The sequence below is a fragment of the Sphaeramia orbicularis genome, chromosome 10 (genome assembly GCF_902148855.1).
Source record: "Sphaeramia orbicularis chromosome 10, fSphaOr1.1, whole genome shotgun sequence".
NCBI lineage: Eukaryota > Metazoa > Chordata > Actinopteri > Kurtiformes > Apogonidae > Sphaeramia > Sphaeramia orbicularis.
This window is the reverse complement of record NC_043966.1, coordinates 52481087-52497532: the sequence shown is the minus strand read 5'-3', so window position 1 is coordinate 52497532 and position 16446 is coordinate 52481087. Positions and strand designations below refer to the sequence as shown.

At 37.7% G+C, this 16446-nt stretch overlaps 1 protein-coding gene across 5 annotated transcripts in view; it reads left to right on the top strand.

The window, feature by feature from the left end:
• Positions 1 to 16446, top strand: part of LOC115427076 (cancer-related regulator of actin dynamics) — an 89217-nt gene that overhangs the window by 7246 nt on the left and 65525 nt on the right. For 3 of the 5 annotated variants that reach the window (XM_030145464.1, XM_030145463.1, XM_030145460.1), the window contains exon 1: positions 6028 to 6571. The exons of the other annotated variants lie outside the window; for them this stretch is intronic. In XM_030145464.1, the coding sequence (XP_030001324.1) occupies positions 6540 to 6571 (32 nt within the window). In that variant the 5' untranslated portion in view covers positions 6028 to 6539. Of the gene's footprint in view, positions 1 to 6027; positions 6572 to 16446 lie in introns of those variants that run through there. 5 annotated transcript variants of the gene reach the window in all.

Genomic DNA, 16446 nt, shown 5'->3' with positions numbered 1-16446 from the left:
TTTCACGGTACTGTATCGATATTAAAAAGTACTGTACTGATATTTTTAGGTTTTTATTCAAATGCAGATATTGTGGAGGTTCATTTCGGTTTTTTGGTTTTCCTTCTTGTTTATATCTTTATTATTATTTCACACTGTTTTATTAAATAATGGTTATTTGAAGCATCGTAAAAGCACTTTTTACTGTCTGAGAGGCAGATGGTAGTTCCTTTGGAAACGAGGAGAAGTAGAAACATGTTGTGACATAGCACTGGATCCTGTTGTGATCAAATAAAAATGTGTTTAGTATTTGTGCAGATTTCTGGTGTAGTTCAATTCTTTAAGGAAATGATCTTAAAAAAAAGAAATAAACCAAAAATTGCCTTTTTAACAGTATCATGATATATCGTGGTATATCACGATATATCATATCGTGATCCTAGTATTGTGATTTATATCGTATCGCCAGATTCTCGCTGATACACAGCCCTAATGTTGAGATAAAACTCAGTAATAGTTTTATACATGAAAGTGTCCAGGTCTGTTTGTGTATTTGCCGACGCTGGCTGCTTGAATGGGTTAAATGTCTGCATCACATGGTGGGAGACTCGTACCCTCATTTGTCGGCTGTAACCCACCTCCATCAGATTAAGTAAATATTATCATCCTTATCATTTCTGTTGATTTTCCTTACGATCCTCTCTGGACCCTCCTGCTGTACTGTCTGTACGGACTTTTTTCTCTGTCTGTAGTTTTCAGTGGATCCAGGCTCAGACTGTTTCAGGAAATACCAACATCCACTTTTTTTTTCCTTCTAAGGGAAACTAACCCACATTCCTTTTGCCTCTATAAACACAAATCTCTGTGATTGATACATGCATATATACATATATACACATACACTCTCATGTTCATTTATACACGTCATGGAGGTTGCGCCATGCTTTTGGAGCTGTTTTGACACGTTCATGTTGAGAATTTCATACACAGAGAAACTGGATAGCTGTGTTTTGAAGAAAACTCCCCCTGTTGAGTAGTGGGAGGTAGAACAAGCGAAGGCCCAGGTGTTTCATATACTCAAACGGAGGTCATAAATCTCCTTCCACGGGTGCATTTACGTTCCTTTACAAAACTCAAAACACGGTTGACGATCCCTCTCAACAGGAAAAGCGACAGCATGTCTGTGTGTTTGTGTTCACCCAGAAAAAGACACACATACCTACAGCTGCACTATCTGCTTTGAAAAATGGCACAAATACTGATCCATAATAGAAAAAAGGACGAATGGTGATGAGGACAGAGACGCATTCAGCCCTGCTCTTCTGCATCTGTTTGTTTTGTTTATTTTTAAAGTGACAGTTTCACTGTTCTGTTATTGTCTCAGCTTCTCAGCCTCTGCAGACAGCTGCTGAAATGACAACTACCTGTAAACCATAGTTCATGCCCAGAACCAAACAGGAAGTACACAAACACTTTCTGTGTCAGAAACATTCAAATATTAACCCTTAGTGGTCTGAGCCTATTTTGCCTGTTTTTCAGTCCTTTTGATTTTGCCTTTATATACTATAGAAACAAATGTTTACTATACCCATGTTTGGAATCTTTTTTTTTCAGTACAACTTCATCTATATCATCTGCCTATTATTTTTTCACTTTAACCTACTATAAAAACATAAAAGGCCAGAAAACACAAAAAATATATAAAATCCAATTTGAAAAATGTATATAATTTATTGCATAAATAACACACAGATGCTTAACGAACGTTTACAAAGACTTTAACAGTTCCAATTGGTTCCAAATATTAGGGATATACAATTAAAATTGTAATAAATTCAAACTATACTCAAATATTTGACATAAAAGCAGATCTTTACATAGGTGTTTTCTCCAGAAAAGTGCGTTAATCAAACACAGTTATCATGATAATTAGAATTTAAACGGTAATACTAACCGTCTGCAATTCTACTGTGGTTTATCATTATACCGGTAATCGTTACGTCCCTATATCTAATATAATATTATTATATCCTGTAAAGATCAATGTTCTTATTTCATATATCGGCCAATATATTGGTTATCGGCCAATATCAGATATCAGCCAATATATTGGATATCGGCTTTTTTTAGCCCCCAAAATAACTATTGGCATCGGCCCCAAAAATCCCATATTGGTAAGGCTCCAGTGCATGGATGCAAAAGAAATCTACACTGTAAAAAAAAAAAAAAAAACAGTAATATTCCAGCAGCAGGGGTGCCAAAAAAAAAATACTGTAAAATAACAGAAAATAACCATCTCATAAAAATACAGTAAATTTCCATAATTAAAATACAGTTTTTTGCCCTAACTTTACATGAGATTTTGCATATTTTTTTTTTTTACTTTTTAATATTTAATAAATAAATAAAATAAATAAAGAATAATAATAAAGAATATTTACATGAATTAAAACAACCAAATTCCCTATAAATATATATATAAATAATTTTCAGTGAGACTCAGTTGTCCAATCCACTGATAAAAACTGTATTTGGACAGTTTATCAGTGCTTATACATGTTATACATTCACAAAAATACATTTATTCAACATTTTTGTTGTGAAACCTCCTGTAATTACACAAGATATTTGTCAATTAACAAGCAAGTCTGGTTCAACTGACAGAACAAATACTTCTTTAACGCTTAATTATCAGTAATTTTATCTGGTTTTATTATTATTATTATTTTTTTTTACAGTATTAAACTTGAAATTAACAGTTTAATCTCATCAATAGAAAAGAAATATTTGTGAAATTACGATACATTTGCAAATGTATTTTAACTGTATTTTTCTGTGAAAAAAGAAAACATTTCTTTTAAAAAATGTAAATTTTATGGTTATTCACAGTTACAGTTTTTTCTTTTTTAATGTTATTTTCCATTTGACATGTAAAATCACAGTCTGTTTTCGTCATTTCATTGATATTTTCCTGTATCTTAAAAATACAGGAAAAATCTGTAAAATAAACAGTGAAAATTCTGTTAAATTACAGATTTTTTTTTTTATAGTGTACCATGAGGGTTGTCATCTGGACATAGTCTTAGAATGGGGGAAAACCTTTTTTTCAACACTACTTCAGCATGAGAGGGCCTTTCCTGATGATTAATTGGCAACATCACGTAGAAGATGTATCGATAATAAACACTGTGTGTGTGTGTGTGTGTGTGTGTGTGTGTGTGTGTGTGTGTATGTGTGTAGCAGTTTCTCAGTCCACTTGCCAGAACTGATCTTAGTAACTGTGTGTTTGTGTCTTATGTTGTTGCAGTGGAGCTCATACACACTCTGTACACACACTCACACTCCAGTGACTAAAGACACCTTTGAAACATTTCGACATCATTCAAATTAAAAAAAAAAAAAAAAGAAGAAGAAGAAAGAATCACACAAACAACATTCAGTCTGGGCATGTTGGGATTGAGAAATTCATTCCCACACTGTGAATGAGCTGATGATTAAGCTGATGATCATTCCTTTCATGGCTCATTTCTGGTGACAATATTTTTCCAGGAAAGTCGGTCTTAAACGTCAGCGTAAAAGCTTTTGTGTTGTTAATCTTTAGTTTTGATCACTTACATGTACCGTCCTCTTATCCGCTTAGTCTGCATGTCTTACAGGAGATCGCAGCAGGAAGTCTCTGAACCCCGCCTTCTGTCCCCTCACAGCCTCAGACACACCAGTGGAATGACTGGAGGTGTTCGAACCCCACTTAGAGTGATTAGTTGAGGCAACCTGTTGCACCACCACGCCCCCCCCCCCCCCCGCTGACAAACAGGGACAGAGATGCCTTTACCCGCTGGGTGATGAACATGAGGCTGTGATTTTTGTGTGGGCAGTGTCATGAGGGACTTCTGCGTGAAGTCAAACAAGATGAACTGTTTGTAGCACAGGTGTTCACTGGGACCTCCTCAGTCTGCGCTGCTTGTTGATCACTTTTTTAAGCGGTGGGCGACACGGTGGCATAGTGGTTAGCATGACCGCCTCGCAGCAAGAAGGTTCCTGGTTCAACTCTCATTCTGGGGAGTACCTGTTTTCTGTGTACTATGATGCCCCCCCCCCCCATTAAAAGATGCATATATAGGTTAATTCTCCTGTCGGCACCTTTGACCACTTTCACTTTCACTTCTGCGGGGGCACAGACTGCACCACCCTGTACCCCTATAGCAGGGGTGGCCAACCTGTGGCTCCTCCCTTTACTGCGTCTCCTCCTCCTCCTTGTAGTGCCTCCTCCCTTTACTGCGTCTCCTCCTCCTCCTTGTAGTGGCTCCTCCCTTTACTGCGTCTCCTCCTCCTCCTTGTAGTGGCTCCTCCCTTTACTGTGTCTCCTCCTCCTCCTTGTAGTGGCTCCTCCCTTTACTGCGTCTCCTCCTCCTCCTTGTAGTGGCTCCTCCCTTTACTGCATCTCCTCCTCCTCCTTGTAGTGGCTCCTCCCTTTACTGCGTCTCCTCCTCCTCCTTGTAGTGGCTCCTCCCTTTACTGTGGTCAAACCAGCCACTAGTGTTTTTCTTGTGCACTACTCATTCGACAGTTACGGTAGATGAGCTGCATGGAGCGAATGTGCCTTCAACCAGAGTAAGGGCTCATTTCTGCTCTACGTTAAAGACCCAGACGGACGGAGGGTTCTGTCCATCCTTTGTTTATTACTCAGGTAATTCTGTCCGTTTTCTGGGAGCTTGCAGATGTGAACCCAGACGGAGAATATGGAGCAGAACAACTGGGAACTGTGGAGGAAGTGTTGAGTTTGGAAGAGAATCATTTCCATAAATAGCGATACTTTTTATAGAGTGACTGTATGAGTATGAGTACTGTGTACTTTTGGAGTAATCCTACAACTGATTCCCTTCCAAGACACAAAAGTGTGTTTTTTCGTCTGAAATAGGCTTTAAGACAAAATTCAATGATAAATAAAATTATTTTTTCCAATAAGTACCTCATGAATTTGGTATTTTTGGTAATAGTACTTCATATGCTATTAGCACAAACACTATGAACTACTTTTACTGTGTACGTTTAGAGTAATCATACTCCAGAAAAATGAACCAAATTTTTACCTCCGCCAGGAGGTATTGTAATCACTTTGCTTTGTGTGTTTGTTTGTTTGTTTGTTTGTTTGTTAGCAACTTTACAGGAAAACTCTTCCACCCATCTTTCCCAGATCTTCCCCACAGATAGGCCTAGGCCCTGGGACCAACCCATTACATTTTGGTCCCAGTAGGCCAAAGTTCAAGGTCACAGCAAGGTCACAACATCTACAGTTTTCCATCTGTCATCATGGAGACATTTTCCAAAATTCATAAAAAATTCAAAATGACTCTGATTCTCCTCCAGTTGGATCCACCTGTAGCTTAGAACAATATCTTGTATCTGGAGCTAAATTGTCCACATCCACTGTGGAATGTGGACTCTGTGGACATTTAACATTGAACATTGAAAATCCCATTTAGCACACATTTAAAATTAGAACTCAACTAATATTGATGTGAATTGAATATAATTGGACAGACACATGACTGGGACCAAGCTTTAACTTTTTCTGCTGTATGGAACAACCTGGAAACTGTTGAATTTAAACAGAAATAGTTCATCCACACATGCACACGGTTCGGGGTGCTTGGTGGAGGTTTGCGTTCTCTGAACACTTGTTAGTAGAGGGGTTTCCAGAAATGGTTACATAACTTCACTTAAGTGTCAGTTACAGTATAATTGTTATAGTTTTTAAACTCATTAATGTCAGAATGGCTGATATGCTGGTCGTTTAAACTGCCTTTCTGAAAGATAGTGGTGGGAATTATTGGGTGGTTTTCGATTGAATCCCATTTGACTGTAGTGAAAGTATTCATGAACCCCTGCATAGAAGGAATGTTTTTAGACTGAACTGAACAGTAAAGAGGGAAAGGAAACAAGACAAGTGGAGGAGAAGGTGATGGGGGTAGTTTCTTGTTTTCACTCCTCCCTCTTTATCCTCTTTCCTCCCTCCTGTTCTCCTGCTCTAGTCATAGTGTTGGGGGGTAGAGCAGAAAGGCATGCAGAAGCCAGTCATTCAGTCATTTAGTCAACTGTTTTCTCTGTTGCCGACTGCCGTTTCGTACAGCTCTGAGGATCAGATCGGAACTGCATTCAACTTTCTTCGTATTGTTTCTCCTTGCGGGACATTCTGATCTTACTGTATTCCACTTTGGCTGCTGATGTGCATGAATACTGGAGTGGGTAGGACTGGCTTGCTGTGCTGCCTTCACTGCCAAATTATGGAGACGGGAGCCCTGTGAGAAATTTGACCTTCGTGAAGCTCAAAAAGGGGAGGAACCTCATAAGATGGTTTGATTTAGTACAGAGAGAGTGATCCTCACAAGTGGAGTGGAGTCTTCTCTGTGACAAAGACAGAAGTTTGTTTTTTGGGAGTTGGGTGCAGAGGTGCTGGGTCCGACCCCGAGGTGGTGGATTTGAGGGGTTTGGAGAAAAGCATCACATTTTGCCAAGGAGAATTTTTTGTTTTTGTTGAAGACATTTTTAAACATTACAACATGGCTGGGATGTATGGATGCTTCAAGAGAAAGTAAGTTTTGTAATTCCACTAAAAAAAAAAAAACATTACTATGAAGCAGTGAAAAAGAAGCAGACATCCAGTTGTCGCAGATGGAGATTAGAAACAGAGTGCACTGCTTCATCAAACTGCCCTCATGTAAAACTATGAACAACATGTTTAAGGATGTGTGGTCCAAGGTTCGAATGGTTTTGGATTTTTCATTCTAGTTTAGTTTTATTTAGTTTTGTCTTTTTTTTCTCTAATTCAGTTAATTTTATTTAGTTTTTAGAGCATGTTTGCTAGTTTTTATTAGCTTTATTTTTTTTTCTAAATGGGTAGTTTTAGTTTAGTTGTAGTTTAGTCGTCTCTTTTCTCTTCTTCTCTGTCGTCGTATTCAAATAAATCCCAGACAGGACTCTGCTGCTTTCTCCCAACTTTAGTCTCCATGTTTCCAGGTAGAGTGGGGACCAGAAGACGACTGGAAACCACAAGTGAACACAAGTGACGGACCAAAAAGTGTCGTATGGTGCCACTAGCTAACATTGCTAGAGCGAAATAAATCGATTTCGTATCCATATGACATTGACAAAGACGAAAATGAAGGGAATTTTAGCTGTAATTTTTATCCGTTTTAGTTAGTTTTGTAAACACACAATACAGTTTCAGTTAGTTATTGTTTTTTTTCTTTTAATTATAGTTTTTTATTTTTTCAGTTAACGAAAATGTTTTTTCAGTTCTAGTTTTCATCATTTTGTTAGTTTTCGTTAACGATAATAACCTTGGTGTGGTCGTGGACTTCTTGTTTACAATAACAGCACAATACGCTGTCACTGTGCTGTACGTGGTTGTAATACAACAATTTTCTCCAGTTTATTTCATGAATTAATATTTAGTCTAATGATGAGTAAAAGATGAAACAAATTAAACACAGTAAAACTCTGTTCAAGAGCTAACAGACAAAAAATTCTAGATTTTGTGCACTCTGTTTATTTTGGATGCTGTCCCAGAGCTGACGCTGACACTCTTTTGTTGCAGCAATCGAACTGAACTGTTGTTTGTCTCTGTCTGTTGGGACAGTTGATGTCTCCACCAGTCAGCTGGATGACTCACAACTGATTGACTGAAGAGGTTTCACACAGGGAGTGAATGATTAGTCAGAAAATCCCATAAATGGAATTGGTTTCCGTGTTGTTTCTTTCAGGGGAATTATAAGATCTTGGTTTTGGAACATACTCACAGTTGTATGACGTGTGTGTGTGTCCTGTCCTAAACTATGCTGCAGGTGTATGGGGGGGGGGGGGGGGGGGCAAACAATGTTCAGCTATAGACGCTGTTGAATACAGAGCCATCCGCTGCTTTCTTGAGGTTCATAAGTTTGTCCCAGTTTTGGCAGTGCAGGGTGACATGGGTTGGGTTCCTGGTGCAATTCAAAGAAAATGTGAAATGGTTCGATTATGGAATCGAATTATTAATATGCCAGATAATCGAATAACCACAAAAGTATTTGGCTAGGGTAGGACAAGGTCCCCTCGGACAGCAGAGGTCAGAGCTGTCTTTGCAGAAGCACAACTTCAATATATATTTCACAACAACCTTTCATCTAGCATTAACAAGATCAGAGCTAACCTAATGTCTGTTTTTGGTTTTTTTTTTTAACTTTTTATTTTAATGTTTTAAATCACTTTTACAGTGCAGTAACAAAACAAAACAAACAAAAACAAACAAACAAACAAAAAAAAAGGAAAAAAAACAAAAACAAAAAACAACACACAATACAATAAGGGGGGATGCTGTTCCTTATGCATTCGACTGCTTTTCCGTACTTGATCTGATATCCAGAATTACTGTCCTTGAATCAGGTCCATTTCTCCTGTCTTTGCTTAAAAGTTCCCATCTTAATCCTCAGATGAAATGTTAATTTTTCCAGGTATATATTTCCTCTGTAATGTCCAGCCATTGTTGTACTCGTAGAGGGTCACTTTTGAACCAGTTCCTTGTGACTACCTTTTTGCAGCAAGAATTAAAATTCTAAATAAGTAAGTGTCTTCTCTTTAAGTTACATCATCAGGTATTAGACCAAGGTAGATAGTCTGGGGGTCCATTGGAATTTTATAATTTCAAATGTTCTCCATTGTCTGAACAACATGGTTCCAAAACATTTGCATTTGTACACATGTCCAGCAGATATGCCAGTGGTTGGCATTCATGGGACCACATCCTCTCCAGCATTGCTGCTGTTGTCCTAATTGTTTGCTTTTAATATTTGGTGTAATAAAAAAACAAATGAGGTTTTTCCAGCCAAATTCTTGCCGACCTTTAGAGCTGGTGGATGTTAGCTGTGTTTTACACATAGAATGTCACTCACTTTCAGACAGAGGAATATTCAATTCTGATTCCCATTTCAATTTAATGTAAAATGAATTCACACCATTACATTTTTGTACACCCCAATATAATTTAGACACAGTCTTAGTGGGTGTTTGTTTGTAAGCTCCTGCTAATGTCTGCTTTTAACAAAAAGTGGGTGAATGGGATCCTGACTAAACCGAAGCTGCGGACATACATTCAACTAAAAAACACATAGAAAACAGAGTTTTATGTCAGCGCAAACTGGACCAGGAACCAAAGGTCCCTAATTGCTCAGTTGCGTACAGGAATCCTTCCCTCGGCTTTAGAAACTGGGAGATTGACCCAAACCCCAGAAGAGGACAGACTTGGTGGACTGTGTGATTTGGGGGAAGTGGAAAATGAATCCCATGTTCTTCTGTATTGTCGTCTATATGATGAACTGAGAGCCTCTGTGTTTGATGACATGTTTATCTGAAAATCCTGATCTGTTCTGGAGCAACTGATGATGACACGATGAAATGGTTGTTTAGTTCAAACGTATTTAAATTAGCATTATTTGTTTGTAAAGCCTGGAAAAAGCAGCAGATATGTTTGTTTAAATAGGTCCGTATTTTGTTTTGTTTGTATACTGTGCCTATTGTCTGGTTTTTGATCTTTGGTTTGTATTTGTGGTGTCTCTTGAAGCCCATGGAAGGGCTGGGCATGTCTGTATGCAAGACACAATAATAAACAACATTCATTCATTCATTCATTCATTCATATAACCCATGTTTTAATTTTAGCTTGATTTCCTGTAAATTCCTGTGGTATAAGATTAAATCACATGGTTGCCTCCAACTGATGGCTCAGTACTTAATAGCTGAGGATGTTTTCCTCATTTAAGTGTAACTGTGTCTTTCTGTTCTTGTTGATAGAAGTCCTCAATGATTGTAAGCTCTGGATGTTCTATATATAGGACCTGGGTTTGGCAGTGCAACTGGACCACAGAGGGGAAGGATAATGAGTGCCTTTAGCTCTTTAACTACAGTAAAGTATCTTTTTTTGTGCTCTTGCTGTGTAGTTGTGGCGTCGTGTATGTGTGCACTTTTACCCCCTCCATTCTGCTCGTCCTTTCAGTCTCATGACATGACATCAATGCAAGCTTTTATGGCCCGCTTGGCAGAAGTTGACTTAGACAAACATTGTGTTTGTGTGTGTGTCACAACAGAGAAAGTGAATTAGTAGAAGGGATGAGCTGCAAGAGAGCTGCACACAGTCTGAAGTTTAGAACCACCATTATGTTACTAAAACTGACTCCAACTGAAATCAAGTACTGTTGAAACTTGGAAATGCCCGATTAGAGATCGCCCAAACTGTAGACGGAGACTGTCTTAAAGTCCTGAGGATGTACTGGGAACAAGGTTCTAACAGTTTGGAATTTGTAATTATAGTTTAGTTTGATTTAGTTTGGACTTTTTTTTCTCTAATTCAGTGAGTTTTAATTAGTTTTTAGAGCAGCTTTGATAGTTATTACCTCCGCCAGGAGGTATTATGATCACTTTGCTTTGTGTGTTTGTTTGTTTGTTTGTTAGCAACTTCACAGGAAAACTCTTCCACCCATCTTTCTCAAATCTTCCCCACAGATAGGCCTAGGCCCTGGAACCAACCCATTACATTTTGGGCCAAGTAGGCCAAAGTTCAAGGTCACAGCAAGGTCACAAAATCTACAATTTTCCTATCTGTCATCATTGAGCAGTTTTCCAAAATTCATAAAAAATTCAAAATGACTCTGATTAGCCTCCAATTGGATCCACCTGTAGCTTAGAACAATATCTTGTATCTGGAACTAAACTGTCCACATCCACTGTGGAATGTGGACTCTGTGGACATTTACATTTAACACTGAAAATAGAGACGACCAATATGGGATTTTTGGGGCAGATACTGATACCGATATTGGGAGCTAGAAAAAGCTGATATCCAGTATATTGGCTGATAACCGATATATTGGCCGATATATGAAATTAGAACACTGATCTACACAGGGTATAATAATCTTATATTAGATAATTGTGGACAGGTGGATCAACAGTTGCATAAATCTTTGTTTATCTCACAAATATAATTGACACAACTTTCAAATGCAAACTATGCAATCACAAAAATAATTTGAGCAAAAAATCTGACTGAGCACACAGTTCTGTTTTCACTCACACATGTGGATGTGTCTGCCTCACGACACTACAACTGCCCATGTGGACTAAGGACTAAACTGAGCATGTGCAGAGTGAATCAGGTGAGTCCTAAGTTGTTCCTGATTGGAGCAACAGCAAGAGTTACAACTGACCTGTGTTACAAGTGTCCCCAGTCTCCCCTACACTATTAACACCCAGGCCTGCTGGCAGAGCGAAACTGTGAGGTAGACAGGAAGTGCACGGACATGGGGGTGTGGGGGGGGGGTGAATACTTCATAAGGGGGGGGGGGTTAGCGGTCCATCCTTGTCAGAGCATGTGGTAGGGGTCCATGATTTTTGCCGGGGTGGGGGGTCGGAGCGGGGGGGTGGGGGATAAGCAGTTCATCCTTGCGCGAGGGGGGGTGGGGGGTGGGGGTGTAGCTCCGTGATTATGTGATTGTGTGTGAGGGAGTGATTGTGATTGTCCGAACAGGAGTGAAAGTGAAACTAACGTTAAAGTTATTCTCCAGGCAGCACACACACACACACACACACACACACACACACACACACACACACACACGAGCAGCGAGCAACGGAATCTCCGCGCAGCAAAAAAAGTTAATATATCAGCTACATATTGGCCGATGTTGATTAATTGATGAAATGCTATAATTGGCCTGGGCTCTAATTGAAAATCCCATTTCCCACACATTTTTCATTAGAACTCAACAAATATTGATTGGAATTGAATCTAATTGGACAGACACATGACTGGGACCAAGCTTCAACTTTTTCTGCTGTATGGAACAACCTGGAAACTGTTGAATTTAAACAGAAATAGTCGATCCACACATGCACACCGTTCAGGGTGCTTGGCGGAGGTTTGCGTTCTCCGAACACTTGTTTTTATTAGTTTTCATTTTTTTCTAAGTGCTTAGTTTTAGTTTTAGTTTCTTTATATCTTTTCTCTTCTTCTCTGTCGTCGTATTCAAATAAATCCCAGACAGGACTCTGCTGCTTTAGTCTCCATGTTTCCAGGTAGAGTGGGGACCAGAAGACGACTGGAAACCACAAGTGAACACAAGTGACGGACTGTGAAGTGTCGTATGGAGACAGCACAGAAAATTGCTAGAGCGAAATAAATCGGTTTCATGTCAATCCGACACTGACAAAGACGAAAACAAAGGGAATTTTATCCATAATTTTTATATATTTTAGTTAGTTTTGTAAACACAATACAGTTTCAGTTAGTTATTGTTTTTCTTTTAATTATAGTTTTTATTTATTTCAGTTAACGAAAATGTTTTTTCAATTCTAGTTTTCGTTATTTCATTAGTTTTCATTAACGATAATAACCTTGATTGGGAATACATCATATGTTTGGGATTAACCAAGAAGAACATGTCTTAGCATTTAGTTACCACAAGCTCACCAGAACATATTCAACTCAAATTCTAAAATACAGAAGAGCTCAGGCATGTTTCAGCTGAGCGTTTCCTTCACCCCACTGCCAAACTGTGCTTGTCCATTCATCACATATCATGGTTTAACACAACATGATGTGTGTTGAACAAACTGTACATACACAGAGTGATGCAGAAAAAAAAGTCTTAAAACCTGGAAGTGATTTAGCATTTTTTTGTTTCCCAGTTCCCTCATCTCAAAGTCAGGGAAGATTTGTTCCACAGAGGTTATTTTCTGCAATAACCTAAAATCAAATAGAAAAACCCCTCAGGCTTTTTGTCGAGGGAACTTAAGGACTGGTTCATGTAGGGGAGAAAAAGGCATACACATGGTGATTTTTACCTTCTGTTGTCCCAATTGTGACAAAAAAGGGAAAATGGATTCAAATACACCATTCTCTTAAACTGTAACACTGACGTGCTGCAGCTGTGTATTTGGTACAATAGAAACTCTAATGTTGCATTGCCTCCAAAATCCAGCACCGTCTCTCAAATTGTGTAATAACGCCTACTTTTTTCAGTGTTAAAGTTCCCATTGTCGGTGCACTGTAAGTATGACACAAACTTAAAGCAGTTTTCACAGTGCACAATATTTGAAGCGTGTAGTGTACTCTATTACTTGAAGTACGCTATGTTCACTTTCTTGTGTACTACATCTAAGTGTATTAATGGAAGTACTTATTTTGAGATGACTGTCATTAGCCTCCAAAATGTTACGAACTTAAGTCATCACATTAAGAAACACTAATATTTCCACTTATTTTAAAAATGGTCAATCAGAGACAGAGCTCTGTGGTAACTTCCAGTTTAATGTCACCATATTTAGGGGTGTAAGAAAAAATCGGTTCTGCAATATATCGCAGTGTTCCACTTCAGAATACTGTATCGATATTAAAAAGTACTGTATCGATAGTTTTAGGTATTTATTCAAATGCAGATATTGTGGAGGTTGATTTTTGTTTATATTTTATTTATTGTTATTTAACACTCTTTTATTAAATAATGTTTGTTCCTTTGTTGGAACTGAACTAAAATACTGTTCCGATGTTAGTTGTGAACTAATAGAATCTGAACATTTGAACAGGATCTGAAACTGGAATGTCTGTAAAACAGGATTTCAGTTTGAACACAGGAACATTTTGTGATAGAACATTAGATCCTGTTGGGATCAAATAAAAATGTGTTTAGTATTTGTGCAGCTTTCTAGTGTAATTCAATTCTTCAAGGAAAAAATCATTAAAAAAAAAAAAAAAAGCAAACCAAAAAATTGCCTTTTTAACAGTATCGTACAATATGATACATCGTATTGTGATCCTAGTATTGTGATTTGTATCGTATCGCCAGATTCTTGAGGATACGCAGCCCTAATCATAATTAAGTAAAATGCTCCAGCAAATTTGTCTTCTTCCTCTCAGCTGGAAAGAAAATATGTGGCTAAACGTCTGAAGCTTCGAGTCAAAAACCAGTTTGAATATTTTTTATAAAACAAAAAAGGTGTATATATTCCTGTATATATTCCCTTCTTTGAGTTAGTTATGATTTGTTTATTTATTTGCCAGCACAGCTAAGAAATGCATTGGTAAAAGATTATATGTGTGTATGTTGTGTAGATGTATAAACGTGTGTGTATATGGATGAATGAGTGTGTGTGTGTGTGCGTGCGTGTGTGAATAGATATATAAATATAAAAGAATAATGTAAAAGGAAGAGGGACATATAATTAATAATATTTGAGGGAGAGGGGGTGGGATTAAATCAGTTGCACTTCTTCCCACCCCTTTTCGGGTAAATGTAAATAAAATTATTGTGCTGTTCTTCTGTCGAAGATTGTTATGATTCTTGATATTTGTATTATTATGTATGTTTTGCTAGTTTGCATATATGTTAAATTTCATTGCATGTTCAGTATACATCACTAAATCAAAAAATCAAAACACAAAAAAAGTGGAAAGTTAGCTAGTGAGAGCAGCAGGCTAAACCTAAACTAAATGTAAATTATAACTAATGTCATATTAGTCACATCCATGGTGATATTTCACATCTGATTGGAAACACCTCAAAGGACAGTATTTTTGCTTTCAGTATTTATTTCAAGTATAGAGAGCTTGTTTAGTGTTAAAATCAAACATATTTGGTTCAGGCCCTCAGTGCTGGAGGAGTTGAAGCAGTGGTGAAGTGTGTGTAGTTTCCCATCAGGCCCCTTGTCTCACTTTGTTTCCCAGATCCAGCAGTCATTATATAACCGTGGTCGTTTGTTCAGCAGGAGTGGTGATGCAGCTGTAAATGAATGTGGACTGTGCGGAGTGACTGATGAGATTGTTTGGTCAGTTTCTGTCTTCAGTCCATGTAAGGCGTGTTGCTAAGAGCACAGCTCGGCTTTAAACAGGAGAAGAGAGGAGACGGAGCAGAGAGCGCTGGAGGGAGAAAGAGAAACCCCAAACAAACACAAAAGAAGAGGTTCGGAATTCTAACCAAACCTCTGGAGTGAAAAACATATTTGGAGTTATTTGGACAATGTGGGTATTTTTTCACACACATTTAGAATCTAAAGTTACTGAGAACATGCAGCACAGAGTAGGAGTGTGAGTGCAAGTCACCAAGGTTATTATCGTTAACGAAAACTAACGAAATGACCAAAACTAGAATTGAAAAAACATTAAATAAAAACTATAATTAAAAGGAAAAAAAACGATAACTAACTGAAACTGTATTGTGTGTTTACAAAACTAAAATGGATAAAAATTATGGATAAAATTCCCTTTGTTTTTTGTCTGTAAATGTCGGATTGATATGAAAGCGATTTTATTTTGCTCGTGCAATTTTAGCTAGAACACACTAGATACTAAGTACAGGTTCAGTTTCAGACTGCCATTCATTTTCACATGTAGATAATAACAAAGCAGTGTGGTCTACTAAACTGTGTCGTACAAGCCGAGGTCAAAATGCAATTTTGTTACGTTTTTCTGCACATCATCTAAAACACTAATTGGGGAAAAATGTACAAAAGCGTCCCCTCAAGGTAAACGTATTTTACTTGCTGCTATTACCTTCTCCTTCAGATGTTAAAAGCTTTTCCATGACTCTTGTTATTATCTAGGGCATCTCTAATACTTGAAGCAGCTCAAGGTTTTAGCCACAGGGTCATAAAAGGATATGAGAAGTATACAAAGAATGCAATCAGATAACAACACCACAACGACATTTCTTTAGAACCCTATTTGTCTTTGTCTTTTCGATGTTGCGCATACCTCAGTGGGAACAAACTTTACAACAGTATTTCCTCTGGACCCATTCAACTATTCCACTTAGTATGGTCAGTGGGAGACTAAGACTGAGAAGAAAACTATTCCTAAATTTGGCCCCAGATCTCTAATGAGTGTCATTCTTACAAAGGAAACAGGAAAACGTCAAAAGATTCTTGGAAGGATAGCGTAGATTTGAGAAATTATGAATATTAAGACAAAAGTTGCATTTTACTTGTAATAACCGCCCTCATCAGAATGAACTGAACTGTTTATACAATGTCATTTTGTCGATAATAACAGAGTGTCATTTATTCATATTCTGAGGTGGTAAATGACAACTTGACCGTCTTTGTCAGCTCTTAAACAAACAAATGACTTCATCATCAGAGGAGTAGACATCCCAAAATACCAATTACTTTACATTTGCAGGTTAAATTATGGCCTACTTATGAATGGGAATTAATAAGAATTTAGCGATTCTGGATCCATTCCCAATTAGGGCTGTAAGAAAATATCTGTTCTGCAATATATCACGATATTTCATTTCACAATACTGTATCGATATTAAAAAGTACTGTATCGATATTTTTAGGTATTTATTCAAATGTAGATTTTGTGGAGGTTCATTTTTGTTTTTTGTTTGTTTGTTTATATTTTATTTATTATTATTTAACAATGTTTTATAAGTAATC